This window comes from Hippocampus guttulatus, chromosome 23 (genome assembly GCF_054856545.1).
Source record: "Hippocampus guttulatus isolate MCC_2025c chromosome 23, RoL_Hgut_1.0, whole genome shotgun sequence".
Lineage (NCBI taxonomy): Eukaryota > Metazoa > Chordata > Actinopteri > Syngnathiformes > Syngnathidae > Hippocampus > Hippocampus guttulatus.
In genome coordinates, this window is record NC_141283.1 from 4,474,455 (window position 1) to 4,500,000 (window position 25,546).

The following is a 25,546-nucleotide window of genomic DNA, read 5'->3' on the forward strand; positions in this document are numbered from 1 at the left end:
GTTAATTTGAAGACTCTAAATTGTTCTTTCAGTGTGAATATGAGCACTGTCAGGGTTCAAACCGAGACGTTAGAGCTCTTTGTCCCCAAAATTCCACTTCCCTCATCATGGGTGCATTCGGAAATATGCTTCGAGCGCAGTGTCTCACTCAGACAGTTTGGAAACTCTTGGATAATATCCCCTTTCCCCCAAAGGTAACCTGTATTTCAAAAATTCAGCTATCGCGGGGATCATGGAATGCGAAAAGTGAGCCAATGCTCTCTCTGAAATCTTGAAAACATAGTGTGTGCGGGACCAGACAAAACTGTACTTATCTTTCGAAACGATACAAATTGTCTGACACATTTTTCATGACGTCAAAGCTTTTAGAGCCACAGGCTGACCAATCATATGCAGGAAAAACTCTGCTTCAAGATTTGCGACTGGAAATATTGAACAATTGTAATAGATTACCGATATGTGAGTACCCTTAACTTTGAATGCCAAACCCACTGCCTGCATGTTTTCAGATGTCGGTGGGTGTGCGTACCCTGCGCTCTTTTGTCTCTGCCTGGTCCAGAGTGACACTTGGAACGATAGAGAAGCCCATTGTATCAGTGAGATGTTTATCAATGAGTCACAGAGGAAAGCGTTGACAGAGTGAGAGAGAGAGCAAAGCTGTCGGACTAATCGCTAATCTCTCCCATTAATGCGGTCAACCTGCTTATGTGGTGAATATTAATGACTTAAGGGAAGTTGGCACAGCCGTGGGCTTTCTTGTATTATCTGGAGCAAGTTTGGTGTAGTTGAGCATTGATTTGGCTGCCATGCCCTTGCATGTACCCGTGCCTGTCGATGTTCCGGCCTCTCAGAGGCTGTCACTGGACTATCGCACACTTCTCGACCATCGTGTTGGCAAGGGTAAGTGTGGCGCTCTACATCCGCTGCACAGAATTGGTTTTCATGCGTTATTGCATCTTGTATCTTGCTGAGTGGTGAAGGTTTGCGAGTGTTTGTAGACGTAACGAATGTTGGTCAGGGTTCATTGAAGATGATCGCCATTCGCAAATCATTTTAACTGTCGCAAACAGTTTTTGTTGTTGCCATCAAATATAAACATAAAGATGATGGTGATGGTGGCGGTGGTGGTGTTGATGCCGAACCTCCTCCTCCTCCTCTGAAAGAGCAATGAAGGCATGCCACTCAAAATTTGGACTTGCATGTGTAGTACTGTAAAAACCCTTAAAAATCAATGAGAGAGCGAGGGTTGACTGTGACGTATATATTATTGCATATTAACCCTTTCAGGGACAGTGGTTGCGACAGTGGACACTTTATTATTTGATCAGGTTACAAATTGTATGAAAAGGGGGTGCCCACCATAGCACTCGCGCACATATGCACGCACACCACGATGAGCAACAGTCGGAACGGGTCGAAAATGAACGACAGCTAAAGATACAAACAAACAAATCTTTTTTTTCCCCACCCATTTCCTCCTCCAACCCCTTGCGGTCGACTTGGGACCAGTTCGCTGGCTCCCGGTCGATTCTGATCGACGTATTGGGCACCCGTGGCTTAAAATCTGAGCTAATTCGCTGATTAGCTTAGCGCCGTTGTTTGCGCATGAGCGGTGATGCAGTCATCAGATTGGTTCCCCTATATGTCACTCAAGTAACGGGATTGATGATAGGCTGACGTAGTGCGTTCTGTGTAGTTAGCGCCTTCGTTTGAATGGCATCGCCACTGCCGAGGCGTTTTCGACGCTTGTCGTGTGAAAGCCCGGGAGCCGCATTAGAGCAGCCAAAGAGCCACATGAGGCTCGCGAGCCGCGGGTTGGCCACCCCTGGAGTAGATAATCACTCCCAGGCAGAATGTGAACAACTGCTGTATTCTCTCTTGGTGTTCCCTGATATAATCACAGTTTTTTTTTTGTCGTTTGTGAGTATTTTAACACAAGATGCTTGGGTCATAAACAAGGACATTTTCGGAAAGGGCTTAACGCTTCATCTCATTCAAATCGAAATTGCAGTGTAGAAGAATATGAATTTCAAAGAGCGAAGGCTGCAATTTTGAGAAAAACAACTGCTTCACTTCCCTCGGTTGGTCGGGTTTATTTTATTTATTGTCAAAATTCACATAGGATGTATATTTGATTTTTTTTCTCGAATGTCCTCATACGAAGCGCTTAAGATAGGGGTGGCCAACCTTTTATGACCAAAGGTTGGCAGCTTGAGGCAAGGAGATGGCGTGGGCGGGGAGGTATTGTGATACGCTGTCCTAATTTCACCCCCCCCCCCTCCGCTTCCCCCATCTCCCATCTGCAAAGGTACATTATGCATAGCGTGTGTGTATTATTTTTGGGGAGGGGGTGTGGGGGGGTGGAGACAAACAGGAAAATCCAAGGTCATCCCGGCATGCTTCTGTGTGACGTCGCCGACCAGCCCCCCTTTTGTGTGCATCGACGCAGCCTCTGCACCAATCGCCGTGCGCCTTCCTATGCCTTTTAGCTCCAAGCACACGTGCATGCAGCCAGGCATTAATCCCCAAGTGTGTGTGCGCGCGCGCGTGTGTGTGTGTTCTTGGCACAGCGGTTTGCGTGTGTAAGTGCCAGCGCACGAGTGAGTGAACCTGCTGAAAGCAAACACGACCGGTGGAAGCAGCGGCTCTCCAGCGTCACGTTCGATGTACGGTAAGAATAAACTGATCGTATCGTTCGATCGTGAGGATTGGAACCCCCCAGCAGCCTGTTTGTCTGCATTCCCCACATGCGCTCTCCTCGCACACGCGCGAGTTTTACATCACGGGACCGCCGGCTCGCACAAGGACTGCATATTGAATCAGCGGCTTTGATAACTCCCAATTTCTAAGATGTATGTATTTGCTAATGATGTTTAATTTCCAGGCTTGCTCATCAGATTTTCCATTGGATGTGGCCCCTTTGCCTTCCCCCCCCGCCCCGCACTTGCATTGTGGTCAGCGAAACTATTCCAGTATGTGGATAGTAGTTAACCGTGGGCTGCTCCTAAGAAGCATATGGTGCTGCTGTGTTGTTGTTTTTTTTGTATTTGTACATTTCACCCCCTTAATGGAGAGTCAAGTTTCTTGGCGAGCGCATCTTGGCAACAGCCAGATTTAAATTGGACAAAGGAGTCCGCCACCTTTTAAAAGTTCTCCACGCTGCTAAAACATTGCAGTCCGAGCGCGCCTGTTGACATCCAAGTTGTTCTAAATTTCAAAAACAAACATCCCCTGAGGATCCAATTTAAAGTGAATTAATATGTCGCAAGCCCAAACCACTGTCTGCCGTCATACAAGGGAAAGTACAAAGCCACATTTTCACATTATCGACTGTTACAAAAATGGGAAGAGTTCAACTCTTGGCTGCTTTGTGTAGTCTGCCTTGTGGTGAGATACGAGTTTCAGTCATCCGTGGACAAGCTCACAACGTGAAACCATTTCTCAAATCATCTTTCTCCATTGAAATTAATAGATGTGCCATTAATCCATCTAAGCCTCCCCAAACATTCTTTAAATGTGTTTTTTTTTAAATCAGGAAAATAGCACTATTTACTTCAAATCATCATTCCCCATTGAAATGAATAGATGTGCCTTTAATCCGTCCAAGTCTCCCCAAACATTCTTTAAATGTGTTTTTTTTCTTTTTTTAAATCAGGAAAATAGCACTTATATTATTTACCTAAGAAAGACATAATCTGGAAGTAATAACATCATTACATAGAATGGAGAGAATTTTACAGTTTATTGATCATTACCAATTCATTGCGGCTCCTTCTGGGGTGTGTCACTTGACCACTTGGGAGCAGTATAATAAAGTCACGCAGACACGACCCAATAATAGTTTCCGAACTCCCATAGGTGACTCTGCGTAAACTGCACTCATATTAGCCATGCAATCATAATTTTTTTTTTTTTATACAGAGGATAAAGAACTTATGCCTGTCAGTGTTTCTATATTGTCTGTCCACATTAGTGTTTAAATATCTGTTGCTTAATTTATTGTGACCTGGCCACATCGAGGCTATTCATGAAATGAAGTAAAACTAGTAAGCGTTTGGAACAAGTACGAATTGAAAGACACCAAGAAGGTATTTGCAGTTTGATACGATTTAGTACAATGGTAAATGCAGTTAACCCACACATACACATGGATCTACTTTCGCAAATGAACGTGGAATCTGTCTTCCATTATTTACTGAAACTGGTCGGTTGATTTTTTTTTGTGCTCCGGCAGCGGTAACAAACATTATCTAGTGCCGCAGCGTTCAAATATTTGGGTATTCGGATAGACTTCTGAAAATTCTACAATTCGGACGAAAGCGCCGTTCAGTGTATTTATGGTCGCATCCACATGATGAAATTAGTCGCCATCAGTTTGACTCCTTTTCTGGGTCGATGGTCATCACCAGGCATTAAATTTTTGCTCTCACTCATTCGCGTCTGTGGTGTTATCTGGAAAAAAAAGATAAAAATAGGAAGTAAGCATTTAACTGTGCATTCCCAACCTAGTTTCTGATTGATTGTGACTCATAATGTGTAGGCTTTGGCGGTGTGTCGATGGGATGTGTGCGCGGCGTCTCTCTCTCTCTCTGCCACCCACTTTGAATTAGTTCCATGCCTCAAAATGTGTACGGCGAAGTGGCCTAAAAAAAAAAACAACAACAACAAAAACACAGGCGATAGATTTGAAGTGTGCTCTCGGCAGATCGTGACCAAGGCGCTTTTTTATGGATGGCATGGATGCCGACAGAAAGTCTCATTTCATCCCCGCGTCGGTTTAGTTTTGCTCGCCACTTCCCAGCGTCAACCCCACCACCACTGCCATTATCATTATCACCATCATCTTCATCATTGTCCTCCTCCTCCTCCAGTCTTTCAATTGCTTTATAGCTTCCCACAACTTCCCGTGCCATTGTGTGTGTATGTGTGTGTTGAAGTAGCCTTTTGAATAGAAGACCAATTTCCACTGTAAAGTTGAATTCAGATTCCCAAAGCTGTTTCATGTCATTTCAGTCATCGTACAACATCGCTGGAATACTTTCCATCTTGCGGTTAGCTTTCTTTGTCCACTTTCATGACAGGTGAGAATTTTTAAACGGCCTTGTGCGGTTTGAAAACGGTTTCTGTTTGGTGCTATCAATGTTGCGTGACATGTCGATATTATTTTCGCCCTGATTTCGCCCTCCCTTCAGCAGCGTATTCCCCGTCTGATCCGACCAGCCTTGCATCTTTTATCCTAACAGGAGAGCGTTAATCTAACATTCCCGGTGGGGTGGGGGGGGGGGGGGGGGCGTTGTAATCTGTTAATGTTTCCCGGGCCGTTATTAGGGAGATATAAATAGCAATGTGATTGGCTGTTTCCTTGACGTGCCCACCGGAGGGGGGTGTGGGGGTTGACCAAGTCACAGGCACAAGCCACACAAAACACACACACACACAGACACACACACACACACACGCATTCTGCATGGGACCTGCAGCTCTGCGTCCAATCAGGTTGGAGTCGTGACAGAGGTCCGAGTGGAACGTCTCTTAGGTGTTTGTGTGCCACTGAATGTGTTGTCAGTTCCTCTGGCTGAGTAGGCAGATGTGATTGTTCCATCGCTGCCATTAAAATACTTGAACTTCTCCGCCCACTTAGCGTTTCTTCGGCAAGGTGGTGCCGCACTAATCCATCGCGATAAATCCCGCCGTGTGCAAACGTCACCCGCGCGTGGGCGCATCAGATATGTTTTCTAAGCTGCTTCCCGTTTACAGTGGAAGTCGTGTTAGAGTGCTTATGCTAGCTAAATACAATAATTGCGTACACCCCTCAATAATGCGATTGCGATTTATTATGCGATCTCTTCCCGTGTTAGGCTTACGTCGACAGTTAAATTATCGACTTCAATTTGAGTTATTAACTTACTAAACATTTGGACTTGCAGTCTTTTAAGGATGCACGATGACAAATGGACACATTTCCACCAGACAATTATGGTGTTAACATCAATCAGTGAGTCATTAGTCAGATTACAACAAATCTGTGACTTTACCACTTGAAAAGAAAATTGCATTATTTTCCGATGAATTCTTCTGCCCGAATTTGTATGTTCACTCCATGTTTCCTTTTAAAATTTGTATTTATTTTTTGTTTGGGGTACGGAGGCTTTCTCTCAGATTCCCACAAATACCGTCTGTCGTCGTTCCAAAGGTTTGTTCCTACCCGCGGCCCAAATGATCGCAAGCGGTTCTGACAGCGGATGGATGGTTGGTACATCACAACAAACAGAAAAACGGCAAAGACAAATGTCATGAAATGAGCAAAGTCTTGAATAATGGCTCTCTGTCGTCCCCACATGACTTCCAAAGCCACTCTTTCATTACAGCAAACGTCGAGCTGTGCGGAAAGTGTATTTGATTCAAATTGGGAGTGCTCTGCTGCTCGTATTTCAATCGCCACGGGTTAGCGAGTATGTCAGCTCACCCCCCCCCCCCCCCATGTGTTACCTCTCCAACCTTCACCCAGAAATCACTTTTTCACCACAGGGGGGACAAGAAGAAGCTTTCAACTGTGATTCATTCAGTGCGTCACAAACTAACCCACTACACCAGGGGTGTCCATCTCATTTCACATTGGGGGCCACATACGGCCTCAGTAGATGTCAAGTGGGCCGGACCATTAAAATTAAACCACACTCTGCAATAAATAACCAAAATAATATGTCTTTCCTTTGTTTTGGTCTAAAGAAGCACAAGAACATTCAGAAAATGTTGAAATTTAATGAACATATTTTTTAGAAAACATTTCTGAGGTCTTCTTCTCTGATCAAAACAATGTCCCCTAGCGGATACTCCATGAATTGCACATTATTAAAAATATTCATTCCGTGTCTTTTATGCATTTTTTTCACTTTTAAATGATCCCGTGGGCCTGATTGAACCTCCTTGGGGGCCGGTTCCGGCCCACAGTCCGTATGTTTGACACCCCTGCGCTACACCCCATCACACACGCCATCCAGCTTTTTTTTTGTCTCTTACTGCACCCCCCCCTTTTTTTTCTTGCACCCTTACCACCTCTTTCTTCCCTGCTGGATTTCTATCGATCGAAAAATGCATCCGAACTAATCGAGGGTATGTCACAAAAAAACAAAAGAATTAACCTTGCCAGTCCAATACTTTTGGAGCGGACTGTACATAGCTGTAGCGTGTTGTCCTGAGCTGGTAGGGCTGACGTGGTGTTTCTTTCATTGTTCCTTCCGTCTTTGTTTTTGGCTCGTGGCCTGAGCAGCGTGTTGTTTGTCAAGACATTTAATACAATTCACAGATCCTGACTGAATTTGCGCACGTCCGGATTGGAATTGGTATCGATTGTGCAGCTCGACCACTGGCAACTCTGCGATAAACTCCTTAATGCATCCTCCGCGTCATGTGAAAATTTCGAGCCGTGATGGGAAACCCTGTCAAATGGAAGGAAAAGAGCCCGGATGGAGTCAAGGGCTGTTCGAAAGGCCTTTTGAAGTGGGAGTCGGCCTCTCAGTAACCTGCCGGTTCAAACTTGTTTCTCGGGAAGCAGGTACGACGACATTTCTTTGGCAGATTATAATTAACGATTTTGATTATTTATCTTGGATTCTTTTGCTGTCTATTCTCTCTTCCTCTCGCTCCCTGGAAGCTCCTCATGAGTCATCACTGCAGGAGTCCTTCAACCAACCAAAATCCAGCAATCAGTGACCCCCCCCCCCCCCAAAAAAAAGCATAGGAATACTGCAATGTTTGTTCTTGTCAAGGGCCGTCTTCGTTACACGAGAAGGAGAGGGGGGAAAAAGCGAGAGAGAGGGCGGGAGAGCGAGTGCGCTTGAACGCCATCCGGACTGAATTGTCCGTCAGAGCTGCAATTTACGATCATTTTCACACTCGATGAATCTCACGTCATTTTCTGTCGAGTAATCCTTGAATCTGATTCAAAAAATGTTTTCATTTCCTTTCCTTTATTAAAAGAAAAAGAGATGTCAATTCAAATTGACACTACAGCCAAAATGCGTCAATTTATGAGCATTCGCTAACTTTTTTTGCGGCAGAACATGTGCAAAAATGTTGATCATTGTTTCCTAAAATCAAAACAGATGTTTGCAACTATCTGATTTGGAGTCAACACAAAGATAATGAATCATTACAGAATGGAGAGTGTTTATTGTTGAGAGTCTGAAATTCGATGGAGTTTGGACCTTTTTAAATTCAACAAGGTCTCAAAACAACCAGTCGATGACCCCAAAAATAATTATCTCGTGTCCACGTTCTGTGCATGTCGTGACTCCTGCCGTTGTTTTCACTCAGCCTGGATTTTGTGTCAGGCTAATACTAATACTAGCTTATCATGTGTCATGACATAAAACGTCACTTAACAAGCTTCAATTGAAACTAACTAGGTGCGATTAAAACATTTGTTAACCAGCGGCTTTTTTTGGGGTTATCGAGAGCAAGGCAGCCTAATTCATTGGGGATCCCAAGCCCCAATAAATCGGGAGTGTTGCAGTGACCAAGGGCATCTGTCCATTAAAAAAAAAAAACGTCACACCAAAACATCATCAGTAAACATCGAAACCTTAATAGCGAAAAATAAGTTATCGATATTAATGCGAAGAAGTGAATACATTTATGCGCATAACCCTTTAAGGGACAGCGGGTCACTACAGTGGACAACCTGTCATGTTATCATGTTACAAGTTGTCATGATTGGCGCATGAAAGGGTTAAATAATCCAACAATGCCAAATGTTATGCGATTTGACGTTTCTTTTGTCCAATCAGACAGACATCAACAGCCACTGAAAAGACCAATGACCATTCAGTTTGACCATGCAGGGAGGTCGGACTTTATTAGAAACCTAAGTCATAGAGAGGAGAGTAATACATGCCGACTGAGCGAACGGAATCGCGGGAACGCGTTATTACTTGCGTTACTCAGACTCTTGACAGGTATACTTGTGTTCATAATGCCTTACATGACTGGATTAGTTACTGTCTTGTTTGCAAGTGGTGCGCCACATCCCGACATTAAGGACAAACGATGCCGGTGGCTTGCGTTTAAAATTCATGTCACATGACCATGTTTTGTGTCTCCCGCCTTTAGGGGTGTGCAGTTGTTGCGGGGCTCTCAGGCCTCGCTACAAGAGGCTGGTGGACAACATCTTCCCTGAAGACCCGGAGGTGAGTGACTCAGATGGGAGCTTGGGATGGCCTTGTTGAGACGTCAGCCGACAATCGAGCTCTGTATTCATTCATTCCTTTTCCGATCAGCTTTATCCTCACAAGGGTCGCGGGGGGTGCTGGAGCCTATCCTAGCCGTCTTTGGGCAGTAGGCGGGGCACACCCTGAACCGGTTGGCAGCCAATCGCAGGGCACGCAAAGACAAAGAACCATCCGCGCTCACACTCACACCTAGGGACAATTTGAAGCGTTCAATCAGCCTGCCATGCATGTTTTTGGAATGTGGGAGGAAACCGGAATACCCGGAGAAAACCCACGCAGGCCTGCGGAGAACATGCAAACTCCACGCAGGGAGGCCGCAGCTGGAATTGAACCCGGTACCTCTGCACTGTGGGGTCAAAACGTAAACCACTGGTCCACCGGACTGCCCTAGCTTTGTATTCATTCTTGAAATTTAGATGATACAATTTAATTCGTCCCTGACCACGGTCTGAACTCAAAACTCTCTTATCTCAAATCTCACATCCCCAAAATCGGAATTGACCTGCGATGTGAACATAGGCTACTGTAAGTGTCTCAATAATCTGCAGCAATATTAGTCTTTTTTTTTTTGCAGAGGATAAAGAATAGATGCCTTTGAGAATGATATATCTTCCTTTAAGCGCTACAACACAGCCACATAGATGCTATTTGTTAGCCCATCATTGGCCTATCCCATTACGTGTTAGCATTCATCTAGTGGGAACATTTTGTTTGTTTTAAATGGATATCTTTGTTTTAGACTCGCAATTACAATCTTTGCCGTCTTCATGTTGGATTTGGCATCTTAACCAGGAGTGGCATTGAACAGCTTGAAGTCTGTGTTATAAGATAAGATAAGAAAACCTTTATTAGTCTCGCAATGGAGAAATTCCCGATTCACAGCTGCAAAGTTATGAAAGGAAGAAGTAGAACAACAAAATATAGGAGCTGCTGGAAAGGCAGCCACTCACGCGGCGCCATTTTGAAGTGAAAATAACAAAAATAACATAACACAACACAACACATAGGACACAGACAGTCGTGCAATCTTCACCACTTTTCTGCATACACTTTGTTGTCTGAAGCAGTTATAGATGAAAGAGGAGAGGATCAAAGTGTCCTTTCAACAGAGTAGCTGTGCTGCAATTAAAGGTGATGGTCAGCGCGTGAAGATAATTTGTCTTGTCAGAAGTGGACTATTGGGGAAACCACACAGCTCATCGTTAATTGCAAAGGCCGATGTGAGTCCAGTAACTTCTGGAGAAAATTATCGCATTTCTTACAGCTTGAACTGTTTCAGTGAGTTCCGCTTTAGGAACGCTTTCCTCGTCAGATCTCGGCCCAACACTGTCGAACGGGGAATTTGCCTCATTTCCTTCCTTGACTTTGACGCCTGGATTTTTGTTGAATTTTTTTCGTACTCTCCCCCAAATTTAGCTCTGAAGCCATCAAGTCGGGAACTGGAACAAACGAGAATGCTGTCACAATATTTATTCTAAATTAAGTTACAATGCTGTCATTCTTAAAATATCTTCTTTCTAAAAGAGATCACAGTGACGCATATGTGAAGCAAATAAAGTAGGTCAAGGGAGCGGAAAAAGGGTTTCTTTTTTCCTCTCCTTTAATTTGTTTTCTTCCTCCAGGATGGACTGGTGAAGGCCAACATGGAGAAGCTGACATTTTACGCCCTGTCGGCTCCAGAGAAGCTGGACCGTATTGGAGCGTATTTGTCTGAGCGTTTGTCGAGGGACGTGGCGCGGCACAGATACAGGTGAGCATCACCTGTCAGTTTTCCGGGTGTCTTCACATTAAAGGATGCAACGTACGCGTCCTTTGGCAAAGGTGTCATGTCAGGGGAGGGGCACAACTGAATAACTTTTAATCCCAGCGATTAAGCCTCGCTATCTGAAGACAAAAGCATTTTCTATGATGAAATCCCTCGGAATTGCCTTTGCCGTTTATACAGAAGCCGATAAAGCGGAACATTATAACATTTGCAGCGATTTCGAACAACAAAAAAATCCAAAAAGACCAGCCGGATATTCTGTTGCGTGTCCATCTAAAAGAAAAACTAGACTCTCCCCTTTCACCAGAAACAGCATTTTCAGTTTAAAAAGCAGAAAAAAACAAAAGCATTTTGTTAAAAGAAACATATCAAGCGGAACGGAGACTTTGGCGCTAATATATTTATACTTTTGGAACACCTCAAACGAAAACAAAACCAAGAAATGGCAAACGGATTATTTACAAGAATACAACCAAGAAATGTGCCACGACTGACACGGACTCACCGCAAATGGCTCAAGATGATTATCAGTGGCTTTATTTTTTCCACATGGCTTTTCTCATTCACTCCATGGACCGTGCCAACTTTTCTCACGAACACAACACACACTTTCTATGAAACACACGTCCGAAACTTGTCAAACCTCCAACGTATTGGCATTTTTCTCCTACATGATCGACGTAACAAGCCGAGATTGGCCCCCTCTTTAACTTCACCTCTCAAATTCAAGGAATTCGAATGAGAGTTTTTTTTTTCCCCCAAAAGTCATGGCTTTTGTTGTCTGCTTTCTGAGAATTTATAGCGCCGTCTTGTCTCTGTTGCCTCAGTTACGTCTGCATCGCTATGGAAGCACTGGACCAGCTGTTGATGGCCTGCCACTGCCAGAGCATCAACTTGTTCGTGGAGAGCTTCCTCAAGATGGTCCGCAAGCTGCTGGAGTCCGACAAACCCAGTCTGCAGATTCTGGGAACCAATTCGGTCAGTCGCTAATGGGCTTTTTTTTTAAATAGCAGTTCCAAGGCTCAAAAAGAGAAAAAAAAAGACCATAGAGTGAATGAACAATTAGTTTTATTTGGAAAAAAAAGTTTTGTTTTATACAATCAACAACAGTTTTTGTTTCTTAAATTCTCATTGTGTAATAACAGCAAACTTAATTTTTTTTTTTTTAGCTAAATGAAAGATGCAGAACTTAAAAGTCAAACTCAAAACTCAGGACTCTTTTGTGAAAACAAATCAGAACCATACTGATAAATTATAAATATTTCATACTATAATTAACACACTTTTAATCTTATAGGCCACTCCTGGTTGACATACACCATAACAGAAGTGAATTGATTTCCAATTTTGGTCCTCTTTAGCAAATATTAAAGTCTCTCCAGAATCCAGACACTTATTAACTTGCCTGCTATTTTGCTTTTCCAATTTGGATGTGTTCCGCTATAAAGCGGTTCGAGTCAGACTTGTGTGAATAGTTGACTCGGTCACCCAAGCACTTAAGGTGTAAGCCTTTTTCCGGGGCTACGCCGGAGCTAATTTGCACGTGTGAACGCTCTGCTGGGGCAGCCCCGGCGTAGCACCGGACCAAATCTTGCCGTGTGAACACCCCTTTAATTGTGGCGTTAAACGCGCTAGCCGTGTCATTTTCTAAGTTAGCTTTGCATATTGCATGGGTTCTCTGCCTTTTCTCGTCACCCCTTTGTGAGTATGATACTTGTCAGATGAGTAGCTGATTCGCTGCTTACACAGGCGAAGATTGCTGACAATATGTTTCGGCGCACAAGTAGCCAGCTGAAGCTTTTGCTAGCTAGCTGCTTCTGAGTGTAGCACAGGGCTTTTTTCTTGATGTCTGATTATTCCACGGTAGGCGACGTGAGCCCACAAACCTTTTTGGTACTAGCTCGGTGGTTCATTTGCTGCAGTTTCACTATTAAAGGCGTTTTGATGAGGCACAAAATGCTAATTTTGCCTCGCATACTGAGATGCGAAACCGCTTATTTTGAGCCTCGAGTTATATAAACAGTGATTTAATGTGGTTTGTGTTGGCTTTTGGGCAGCGGTCCCCAACCCTTTGCTTTTTTTTTTTTTTTGCTACATTTGAAAGAGTTGGTCAGCAGTAGAACCAATAAAGCATTGCGGAAACTATGGAAGTGCCTTTACTAATTTTGGATGGCTTTCGTACGAGTGTATCACATGTCTAAGCTCAAGCAGTTCAAGCAAAAAAAAAAAAAAAGTTTCCAGACTCTAAGAATAAAAATAAATGAATAAAAATAATAACATGACCACTTTCTCTGAGCAGCCTGGTACCGAATAACCCACAGACGGGTGGTTGTGGACCGCTGCGTTGTGGATGTTTTTCCTTCCTCCGATGTTAGAAGTCATTTTGAGATTGCAAAGTACTTGACAGAAGGAGCCCGTCACTCGCCATCCGCTAGGTCAGCAGAGGACGCTGAAAGGAAATGAGGTTAGCTGCAGAGCACGTTGGCAAAGCCAGGCGGCCATCGACACGGATTGACGAGGCACGCCACAATCTCATTTATAATCTTCCTGGCAGACGCGCACATCCTCCTGAAGGCTGTGATACCGATGTGCATCACAGAGACATTTTGTTAATTTTGCCAAACATTTCAAGCAAGAGCAGTGGATGACTCTCAAACACGTTAAAAGCTCGATGAACTTGGAGTTGGACCAAAAGTCTTCCTGCTGTCGGCGTGCCTCGCTTGACCTCATTTCAACCAGCATCAAGGATTTACATCTGCGTGTGTTTTTAGCTTTTTCCTACGGCTGAATTTGAAGAAGAACATGTATCCATCCATCCATGATCGTATCTTCAAGAGAGTCGTGTGCGTGCTGGAGCCTAACCCAGCTGTCTTCGGCAGTTGGCGGGCACACCCTGAACCGGTTGCTAGCCATTTGCAGGGCACACATAGACAAAAAGCAACCATCTGCACTCACAATGACATATGGCAACAATTTAGAACGTTCCATTAACTTATCATGCATATTTTTTGGAACGTGGTAGGAAAGCGGAGTACCCGGAAAAAGTCCACGCAGGCACGCGGAGCACATGTAAACTCCACACAGGAGCCCGTAATCGAACCCTGCACCTCTGGACTGTGAGGCGGACGTGCTAACCAAGTCGCACAGTGTGTCGCCTGCACCAGAATAATCGGACTCAATTGAAGCATTCAAGATGGTAGCGTCCAATTCATTTTAGCTCTGCATTAATCGACTACAGTGGTAAAACAAGTAATTAAAAGTTTAAAAAATGAAACAGTTGGTGCATCATGATTTAATTATTACGGCTCTTTTTGGTGTGATTGTTATAGCAGTACTTCAATGAACTGCAGAAATATTGATACAATTCCAAAGCGTGTTGTTATATGGTACGCCTACATGTGTTGTTGGACCAATTATGCTCAAATAGCCGTTGCCGAAAGTGTCCACCATCACCACATAAATGCTACTCATCAGCCCTTCAGTAGCATTTCCCATCATTACTAACCATTAGGCTAGCAGACATTCACGCAAGGCTATGTGGTTGATTAATCGACATTTGTAATTGCCTTTGTTTTAGGTTTAGTTTGACAGTTAACTTCAAATGGGACTGGCAAAAAAATAAAAGCCTAAAGCCGCATTTTTGATGTTTGTTTCTATTTCTTGTTGTTGTTCAGTTCCCGCTAACTCCATGGGACTTCCAACCAAAGCGGGGATTGAACAACTTTTGTCAACAAAAGATTTGGATCATCTGGTGTTGATGTCATTCATTTGAGTTAATGTGTTTGTGTTTTTTTTCTGCAATATATTGACAGCTATCTTAGCTTCTCACGCTAGCAACTAGCTTTTGATTACAATCTTTAACGTCAGTGTGGTATTGGCCAACTTATTTTGAACAAAATGACTTTTTTTTTTTTTTTTTTAAACAAGGCGGTAAGAATGAAGTCACGCCACCCGCTTTGGGACACATCATTATCATTTTTCAATTTTTCAGAAGCTTGAATGCTTAATGCACACTGTGAGTCGCTGATGTAAGGCAGACTTTCACCAGTGAGAGCTGAAAGGTGCGGATTATGAGCCATGGGACTTAACCCTGTTTTAATCATCGGAACGGTACTCTGCAGCCCATTCCAGGGGGGCGCCGCTTCAAAAACACATGAGTTAGTGTTCAGTCCACTCACGCTTATGTACTTGTTGCCGGGAGACTTAAGGCGATACAGACTGAGATGCAGTCATACGACTACGACTACACGTAGCGCTTTCAGTCAAGAGTGACTCAGCTGATAACGCCTGCAGTAACTGAGACCAGCTTCAGGTCTGGCCTCACTTTACTGAATTCTTACAAGGACACTTAGCAAAGTTATAAAATTTGAGGATTCTAAAATTTGCAAACATATAATTTATATAAAGGATAAAGCTGCGGATGATTTGTTCATGATGGTCACCCCCCATAAATCCTGCAATTTCCCTCCACCCTTCACAGCTTATTAATTAGAGAAGGATGAGGATGCTAAATGTCAGGAATGTTTTAATGAGGTCCTTTAGTGGCCCAGTGGCAATCCCCCGACTCCTCGCTCCATGCTTTTCACTCCGATTTATGTTTTATGTGACAAGGTTTTGATTTTTGGTTTGTTCACATGGTCACCGTGAAATTGAACGCGGTTTTGATTGCGGTTTTTCGTATGAAATAAATGCTCTTTGGTGTGAGGCCCTTTTGGAGCTGCGGTGTAAAAAAAAAATCACGGTCTCATCAAAGTTGACACTTGTTGTCGCTCTCCTTCAGTTTGTGAAGTTTGCCAACATAGAGGAGGACACGCCGTCCTACCACCGCAGTTACGACTTCTTCGTGTCGCGCTTCAGCGAGATGTGCCACTCCGGCTATGAGGACCCCGACATCCGCACCAAGTGAGTGGATCCACTGACTTGTTAACACACACACACACATACACACACGCACACACACACACGATGCTGGGAAATGAATTCAGAGATTTGTTTCAAGTACATTGTACAGGTTTGAAGATAATTACCGAAAACATACAAACACATTTGAGAATCTATAGCTATAATGTTGTTGATTTCAATTTTCTTGATTTTTTTTTGGGGGGGGGTGGCTAAAATATTGTATGTAAAATGTTACACATTATGGCATTAGCTTTCATCTGCATCACTGGTTAGCTGCTGTTGCAGCTGCAAAGTGCACTTAGCTAGCTAACTAAGCCTACACCCCCAAAATGCATCGAGTAGAAGCAAGGGTGCCCAAACTTTTTGGACCAAAGATCAACTTTTCGATCAACCAACCTCCCGCGATCGACCTGTTACTGCGCACGCACATCTACACGTTTTTTCTCCTCTACACCCCCCGTGATTGATTTGGGACCAGTCCGTGATCTACCGGTCGATCGCGATCGTCGCAATGGGCACCCCTGGAGTAAATAGTCTGCTGCCTCTTCGTGAAGTGATGTGACGCCTAAGAGCGTACAATGAACTGGACCGGAAATGATTGAAGTAACATTCTTAACTGTTATAGAAGTGCAAATAGACGTTGGCCGAGATCTAATCAAAATTTACCACCTCACCCTTTGAAGTTGCATGAGATTGTAAAACAAACTCACCGGATGATGTTTTAAGTAGCGTTCGTTTACTTTCTTAACTATCATATCAGCATGATGATTTTAAAACACCGTTGAGATAAACTGAACTAAAAAGTAACCACTCTGGTTGTTTGACGATGCCTGCGAGACACATTTGATGACATCCCCACGTATGGCAATGGTTTTAAATCTCAAGATTTGTTTGACAATCGAAACTTGGCTTGGGAAATTTGTGGTGGGCAACAGTAACGCTTTCTTGGCTTCCCTTCCAAATCTCATATTTGCTCGCTCCCTGTGGCTCCCAGGATCCGGATGGCGGGCATCAAGGGTCTGCAAGGTGTGGTGAGGAAGACTGTGAATGACGAGCTTCAGGCTAACATCTGGGATCCTCAGCACATGGACAAGATCGTCCCGTCTCTGCTGTTCAACTTGCAGAGTAGTGAGCGCACAGAGAGGTTAGATTTGCATCATGGGCTAACAGACTTTCCTTACCTTTATTGAGCTTAGGCACAACGTTGTACAGCCGAGAAATCTATAGAGTCAAGCCAAGTAAAACTTTGTCAAATGCGCCATATGTGCAACATACAGCACAGATGACATTTCCTCCCTCTCAACCAGACAACAAGAGGAGCCGCTGCGGGTGCCCGCGCCGCCATCAAAAGAACAGTTAACATCAAATGACAAAATAATACAACACAACACATAAGACACAGACAGTCGTGCAATCTTAACCACTTCCTGCATACACTTTGTTGTTTGAAGCAGTTCTAGATGAAAGAGGAGCGAATCAAAGTGTCCATTAGTGGATCAAAGATGTCATGCTGAAAATGGGCATACATCTGCTACAAGCTAAATTTGAATGCAACAATAAGCTGTAGCGTCCATTAACGAAAAAGAGATCATCTCTTGTCCCATGTAAATCTGCTTCAATTCCAAGCCGCGACTCGCAGTTCCACATACGCATCGGCGCTCTGCGCTGACGCTCCTTCTCATCGTCTGCTCCTCAAGCCATGCATCCATCCAGCCGCAGACTGTCCAACAGCACCGACCTTTCCGCTGAACAAAGCGGGGCTGTGAAAATGCTGCCCATGACAGGCGCAAAACACAATCGCCCCGGGGCTGACCAGCAACGACAGTCAAATGGCGCCGACATTCCTCCCGATCAAAATCTGTGCTGGTACACTTGTGCTGCCGAGAAGGCGCAACCACCAAGCACAGATTATTCTTCTTTGATTAATGTTGTTGCCAAAAACGCTGAAAACAATCCACATCAGGTCCACACGACGTAACAGCACCATGTGACAAAAAAAAAAAAGACAAAAACGCAAGGCTCTTGAAGAGCACTTGCCGACGGCTGCCTACTCAGTCGCCATCTTTGAGTTCATCTATGGGCACTAACATGCCATGGCGCAATGCTGGGAATCAGTCATTTGAACAAAAGCATATTGCGACATGTTTTGAAGATGCTGTTTTTTAGAGAGAGTTGTTATGTGCGCCCGCAGGATCGAAACTCATCATTATGGTGTCTCATACTTTTGTTTGGTTGGTTAAAAAAAAAAAAGTTGCCACAGTTGTCCCATTGCGCCACTATCAGCCATCACACATTACTCAGCTTTAACCAGAAATAGTGCGCTGATCAAGAATAACAGAAGATTGGCTTGTCAGAGGGCAACGGGAAGAAAGGCACAAAGACGAAAAAGAAACGGGAGAGGTGAAAAAGATGCAGAAACGCACAGCTTGCCCCCTGTTCATCTTCGAGAGCCTTTGTGAGGTTGGCTCCCGTTGCGCCTCCCTCAATTTCCCTTCACAGTCAGTTTGGCAAGCGACGGGCAATAACACAGCACAAATCGGGACATTCGGCCCACGGTGTAATTACTGTTGGCTTGCAGATGGTGCTTGTTTCCTCTTAATCCCTGTGCACATGTGCAAACTGGTTGACGTCAGATTTAAAAGACAAATTATTTGTATATTTTTATTTCGGTCTCAGTGTTTGTGGTGGGCAAACATTTGAGCAGTGAGGCCTGAACATGTTTTCAGCCATACGTAAGACACTTGAGCGCAAAGCTCACTGCGAGGTTGGAAGCCACACTCCTCGCACAGCAGGAGAGATGACAGTGTGAGGCTTACGATAAATAATGTAAGTGGCGGTGGACCAACTGAGGATAGATAATAAGAGCGTCATGCAGAAATATGCCAGCCATTGACATTTCCCATTGAGATTGATAATATTTGGCATGTTCAAATCCAATTCCAATGAAGCTCTCAACCCTTGACATCATGGAACCTTCTTTCACTCTACTGGCAATCTTTGAAGTAACATTTTAACATTCTTAATAGAATTGAGGCAGTCTATATCGAGTAAAATATTGAACATGATGATATCAGTCCATATTAGTGCTTGGACTTGGAAAAAAATGCTCCGATACCAATATAGCAATACTGCTTTACCAAGCTGGCAAATGACTTGCCGGCAGGTTGAATGGAAGCCGTGTCGGCCATGTAGTGATCAGTATAACAAACGACAACACTTTGTTCTCCTGGTGAAAACACAGTTCGCGGCGCGACAAGTAAATGGAAGTAAGCGATGGTGTGCTAAAGTATGTCTTTGCTTGTCCTGTCACGTTTGATTTGATAATTTAAGGTATTCTCAAGCAACAGGTAAGATGGCAGTCGTTTTGTTGCCTTGCTTTTGTTACTCTGAAATGTTCTATTTGGGTCAAACTTATTCTGTGTTCAAGATTTTTTTTTTCCCAATGTTCGATTATAATAGACATTTTCATCACAACTCCAAGACATAGTATCGGTAGTCGATTTTGTCAAGTACTCAAAATTTAAGTATAAAAAGTGGTTTTGGTACATCCCTACATTTAAGGGGGTTTTTTTTCATGAAAATTTTACGAGCCTGTATTTTTCTTTGTCAGACTCCAGTTGTATGAGCTTTATGGTGTAAAATTGTAGAATCAACGTGTGTATGCATCAAACTAATGGTGTTTTGCTCTCTCTTCCTCTCTCACTTCTGCCCCCTTCTCCTCCTGCCTTTTTTTTCTTCACCTGTGTTTTTCCGCCACACCCACCCGCCAGTCGGTCCCCCTCTCCGCTGCAGGCGTCGGACAAGGAGAAAGAGAGCCCGGTGGAGCTTACGGAGCGCTGCTTCAGGGAGCTGCTGGGCCGAGCCGCCTATGGAAACATTAAGAACGCGGTCACTCCTGTTCTCATGTAAGATGAACACCAAGAGTTCAATCTGCAAGATGGATCTTGTCTTTGCTCATCACTGCAAACTCCATGGCTGCATATAATGTACTTCTTATCCCTAAGCTTCAATTTCCTTCTCATTTCCCTTCTGCTCATCTCCTTCGCTTTGATGGAGCAGCTATTTTCCATCCATCACTGTCCTTGTTTTTGTCTGCGGTCATTTTTATTCACTCTGTCCCCGCCTCACCCTTCAAGTAGCAGCTGCAGCGTTGCCAACCGCACAGCAGAAATGACCTTGCTGATGTGTGAGGGATTGCGCGGCACATCTCTTAAGTGATAATTAGACGTTTGTGTCAATCTGCGGCCAGCAAACACAGCGATGATGTCTTGGGAATGCCTTTATAAAATGAGTGAATAAGTCATGACTGAAATTTGTATTCTTTGTGTGTCCCCGAAGGCATCTCGACAATCACTCTCTTTGGCAGGGAAAAACCTTTGCTGTACGTTGTTTTAAAATCATCATGTACTCCATTCAGGTAAGTGCGACATTTTGTAACGATAAAAAAAAGCAAATATGACTGTTGGAATTTAATATCGAATGTTTTGATATGTTGAAATGTCGTAATTTTGTGGAACCAGCTAAAAGGATGCAGATGATGTCATTGAAGGAACACATTAACATTTTAAATGTGTGATCCAGTGTGGGCGTACCACAGGGATCCTTGCTAGATCATCTTTTTCTCCCCATATACCACCTGGATAGTGCACAGCAAGAGAATTTTATTCATTTATTTATTTTCCCCTTGCTGTTTCTCTCAGTCGCAGCATTCTCACCTGGTCATCCAGCAACTTCTCGGTCATCTGGACGCCAACAGCAAGAATTCTGCCACCATCCGAGCTGGCATTGTTGAGGTTTTACTGGAGGCGGCCGCCATCGCAGCCAGCGGCTCCGTAGGTCAGAAGATTAGATCAGCACGGATCCTGGACGTATGTGGTCTGTTGGGCAATGTCTTTATACGTGCCTTGCAGGCCCCACTGTGCTGGAGGTATTCAACACGCTACTACGACAACTCCGTCTCAGCGTGGACTACGAGCTGACCGGCTCCTATGACGGCAGCACCAACATCGGCACCAAGATCATCAAAGCTCATGAGGAGAGGCAGCTGCAGGAAGCTGTTATCAGAACCATTGGTGAGTGTGTTTTTGTGCCGTAAATGCTTTAGTTGGATACATGGGACTTGTGGTTGGACCATCTCGGAGATTTTTGTGCTTTCATTCCATTTCCTCTTGGAATGTTTGAGAAACTACACATAATGTGTTGAGATGTATTACTGCTGTCTCTCATTGTGCTTGTCAAACTTGTGTAATAGCTCGAGGATTGCGTAACTCTCCAAAGCTTCAGAAACGCTTCCTACAAAAGCAATAAAAATGACATGAGTGAAACAATTTACGTCTGTTTATTTATTCAGTAATTCAGTAAAATCGTCTGATTCTCTTGCCCACAGAATTACATTTCAATTGCAGTTTGCTTATTATCATCCCCCACTGTCTTTTTTTAGGTTCCTTTGCCAACACTTTACCGACCTACCAAAGGTCTGAAGTCATGCTCTTCATCATGGGCAAGATTCCCGTTCCCGGTGTTCATCCGTTATTACCTTCATCAGGCTCTGGGTAGGCAGCACTCCCTCAAAACACCCAGACAAAACAGATTTGTCTTTTTTTTCGCCCATTTTGAAAAAAAGAAAATCTCTGGCCGACATATTGTTGACGTTTTTTCCATCCTCTCTCAGGCCTGAGGGTACCAGGATGATTCAGGTTATGTTACTAAAGTCACTGGTACAGGTGAGTCTGCATATCAGCTTATTTCACCCAGTAAATATTTTTTAAACGGTCCCAACAATAAGGATGTATTTGTTGTTATATAAAATAGTTGGTATGTTTGCACAGGTGACTGCAGGTTACCAGACAACCAACATGCTTACAGCTCTGCCTAGCTCCTTCCTGGAGCCTTTGCTCTCTTTCTCCTTAACCGAAGACTCCGAGGTTCGGCTGCTGGTGCTTCAAATCCTCCTCAGTCTCATTGACAGGCATGACAACCGGCCCAAATTCTCCAACATAAGGTGTGTATCTATGTGGTGCTTAAATCACCCACTCGGAGCTTGGCTTTGTTGAACTCATTAACTTCGGCGTGACTTTGCTTTGCAGCATTATCACCGACATCTCAGTGCTGAAGCTCAAAGTGGACAAGTGCTCCAGACAGGACAACTTGTTCATGAAAAAGGTAGCTGAACTGGTTGTGTTTTCTATCTCTCATTGACAGTGTGTCTTGAACGCATTCCTTCTCTCACCAGCACGGCCAGCAGCTGTATCGGCACATCTACTTGGGGTGTAAAGAGCAGAGTAGCGGCAGGCAGCACTATGAGAGTCTCTTTGCCTTGCTTGCTCTTCTCAGCGTCGAGCTTGCCAACGAAGAAGTGGTCGTTGACCTCGTTCGCCTGGCTCTCGCTCTGCAGGTATTGATGGAATGAAATAGTTGATGTCGTTGGAGTTACATAGTCGTGCATGTTATAAAAGGTAATGGTAGTAAATACAAATAGCAAAAATGAAGGACATTAAATGGTATTAAAATAAATGTTTCGAGATCATGCATTTTCATTTAGTGATGTGTAAGATAAGCAAGAGCCGTATTTTCTGCACTATAATGCGCTTCGGATTATAAGGTGCACCTTAAAACTTTTTTTCATATAAAGGGCGCACTGTATTATAAGGCGCATTAAATAGAAGCTACAATAGTGACTTCGGTTGTGCTACGCATCCACTCAATGGAGCTACGCTAAAGGAAATACAGTACAATACAGCTTTCTTTATATCGAGCCTTCACAATGAGAACTGGTCACAAACACGGACAGGAAACAAATACAAATGACATTCCAGAACAATAAATGAAAGACAAAAGTGATGAGGACAATTTATTCAACAAAAAGGCACACACACTTTGTGGGCTCACATCCACAAGGGGCTAAATATCCTTAGAGGTCTTGCAGAGGTTATAATCGGCTCCTGCTAAAAATCACCACTAGATGGCATAGGAACACTAACAGAGAAACAACTCACTGGGGAATATAAAGAGACTACAACGGCATATATAAGGTGCATCGGATTTTAGGGCGCACTGTCGGCTTTTGGGAAACTTGAATGCTTTTAAGTGCGCCTTTATAGTGCGGAAAACTGTAATGAAGTGAAATTTGTTATTTTTCTGCTGATCTCTTATGGCACAGTAATGTGCCACGGCACGGTGTTTGTGAATCACTTTAAACTACCAAAGAATTCTGATGTTTTTAAAATGTGAAGTAATGTGGGGATTCCACAGGGATCATTACTAAATCATTCCCCCCCCCTCCCCGCCAAAACCGTATGTAGGACCTGGCTCTGTCCACTGATGAGGGGCTACCGGTTTATAACCGCTGTGCAGTCCATGCGCTTGCTGCAGCCTACCTCAACCTCATCTGCCAGCTTACCACTGTCCCTGCCTTCTGCCAGCACATACACGAGGTCAGTTAGACTTCTGTGCAAGCACCATGTTCCTTGTTCCACGTATTGATATCTTCCTCAGGTGATCGAAGTGAGACAGAAAGAAAGTCCTTACCTGTTACCCGAGGATATCTTTCTTGATCTGCCCAGGTACGTGCAGACCAAATTTGTTCCCACACACTTACGTTACATTTCCTGTGACATCTCTCCTCACCTTTCGTAGACTCCCCACCTCGCTCGACAAGCTAGAAAGCAACATGCTCTTCCTCCAGTCCAAGATCACGGAAGTCCTCGGAGGCAGCGGTTACAACACGGAGCGACTTGCAACCCCCTACGTCCCCCAGTATACTGGTAAGAATAAGAAGACATGTTCTTAAAGGAGCCATGATATGCATTTTCTTCACAATTTAAAACATTTCCCAGTTGTCCGAATAACCTGTGCGACATTCTAGCTCAGGGGTGCCCATTACGTCGATCCTGATCTACCGGTAGATCTCAGAGAGGTCCCAAGTAGATCCGAAGAGTGTCGAGGAGAAAAAAAACAAACAACCATTTGTGTGTCTTTGTACGTGTTAGTAACATATTTTTTTGTGTTCATGTACGCTGTACCCTAATCATCTTATCAGTCTGATTTTCACCCAAAAAATATTTAAAAAATAAAATAAAGCAGGTAAATCTTGAATTTACGGTGGCTTGTGATTACGTCACCGGAAGTTGTTAGCGCTCAGCAGTCTGCAATTGCAGCTTTTGATCAGAGCTGTTGCGTTCTATCTTTTATTGTCATTATTCTCATTCAGAGTTTGCTTCGTGTACAATTCACCGAGGGCACAGGCAAAGAATAGGAATCTAGGAGGGTCCAGGGAAGCACTTTAAAACGGTACGTGTGAGCTACGATAGTTAACAGGCTGCAAAAGTGCGTCGCATGCCTCCGTTTCAGGCTGTTTCTCATCATGGCGTGCGTGTGTGTGTGTGTGCGCGCGCATGTGCTGGTAAGGGTAGATCCCGGGAGGTTAGTTGATCGAAAAGTAGATCTTCGATCCGAAAAGTTTGGGCACCCCTGTTCTAGCTGATCATGTCGTGGACTGACAATCTTGGTGTGGGTGTGGTTATTATGCTAATTAGACCCACTGTTAGCTAATCTTTTTCAGAAAGAAGACAACAAAAGATGGATGGACAACAAAAGATTAATTTCATATTTAATGTACGCGTTATCAAACCAGGAAGCAAATAATTTGTGTACAAGCCATTTTTCTTAATGTATCTTCTGTGAATGCCATTATTACGTTGCCGGTGTACCTATTTGTTAAGATGAGGATCGCCTTTCAAAGAGAAAGAGCATCGGGGAGACAATCTCACTTCAGGTTGAAGTGGAGTCCCGGAACAGTCCAGAAAAAGAGGAGGTAAGAGCCAAAAATCCCTTTAAATGCATTGCAGCCACTCACCCGATGACTGTGAACCTTCTGTTCTTGCAGCGAAGTCCCGCTGAAGAGATCACCTTCGAAACGTTGAAAAACGCCATCGGTATGTCCACGCTCTCACTCGACAGTGCATTTCAATTTCGCAAGCCTCCTGGCGTAAATGTGTAAAAATGAAACATCTCAATGAACGTGCAGACCGCCACAGATGATCCGTATATTGAATTTGGCAAGCGGTTGGCTGGATTTGTTCAGTTTATTGTGCTTGAAAGAAAACAAACATCTGTTACTCATTCAAATTTTGTAAGGCTACAGTGGCTGCTCCAATGTCATCAGGAGTGGTTATTGCGTGACCATGCCATGGTTAATCTAATTTTCATCGAGGATTGTCTTGGATTTGCCTGGCATGGAGTAGGGATTTTCAAACTGGAGTTTGTTTCGGGCTTCCACTGGGTTAACTCGCATGTGTTCTGGTGATACATGGTTCATTTGACTACGTTTGAGTTCAATTTGCATCTTGATCTTCAACAATTTGGGAAACCGTGCTCTACTCTCCCTTCCAAAAGCAGTGGTGAACCCAATTCCTTTCTTTATTCTCTCTGTGGACTGAAACTATGTGGGTCTGTCATCTGAATATGAATATGGGACAAAGAATCAACAGTATAACTTTTATGACCAGGTACTTGACAGTGCATCTGGATCTGATATCAGAACTTACATAGGCACCTTTTTTTGTCCAAACCTCCTCATTCATCATGTGCACAAAGATCCTGCCAAAATGAAAAAGGAGTTTGTCAGAGGCAAGATGGGGTGTTATTCTGG

General features: G+C 43.9%; 1 protein-coding gene across 2 annotated transcripts in view; it reads left to right on the plus strand.

The window, feature by feature from the left end:
* The first annotated feature begins 712 nt into the window (after positions 1-712).
* LOC147185821 (protein EFR3 homolog B) overlaps positions 713-25,546 on the plus strand; it is a 28,493-nt gene continuing 3,659 nt past the window's right edge. The window contains exons 1-20 of one of the 2 annotated variants that reach the window (XM_086104204.1): positions 713-900; positions 9,112-9,188; positions 10,853-10,980; positions 11,823-11,973; positions 15,776-15,897; positions 16,892-17,041; positions 19,668-19,802; positions 20,236-20,314; positions 20,598-20,733; positions 20,808-20,969; positions 21,338-21,449; positions 21,569-21,620; positions 21,726-21,898; positions 21,984-22,059; positions 22,130-22,291; positions 23,199-23,330; positions 23,392-23,459; positions 23,533-23,660; positions 24,618-24,709; positions 24,782-24,830. In XM_086104204.1, the coding sequence (XP_085960330.1) occupies positions 807-900; positions 9,112-9,188; positions 10,853-10,980; positions 11,823-11,973; positions 15,776-15,897; positions 16,892-17,041; positions 19,668-19,802; positions 20,236-20,314; positions 20,598-20,733; positions 20,808-20,969; positions 21,338-21,449; positions 21,569-21,620; positions 21,726-21,898; positions 21,984-22,059; positions 22,130-22,291; positions 23,199-23,330; positions 23,392-23,459; positions 23,533-23,660; positions 24,618-24,709; positions 24,782-24,830 (2,278 nt within the window). In that variant the 5' untranslated portion in view covers positions 713-806. The remainder of the gene's footprint in view (positions 901-9,111; positions 9,189-10,852; positions 10,981-11,822; positions 11,974-15,775; positions 15,898-16,891; positions 17,042-19,667; positions 19,803-20,235; positions 20,315-20,597; positions 20,734-20,807; positions 20,970-21,337; positions 21,450-21,568; positions 21,621-21,725; positions 21,899-21,983; positions 22,060-22,129; positions 22,292-23,198; positions 23,331-23,391; positions 23,460-23,532; positions 23,661-24,617; positions 24,710-24,781; positions 24,831-25,546) is intronic. The other variant, XM_086104203.1, reaches the window with a different exon arrangement.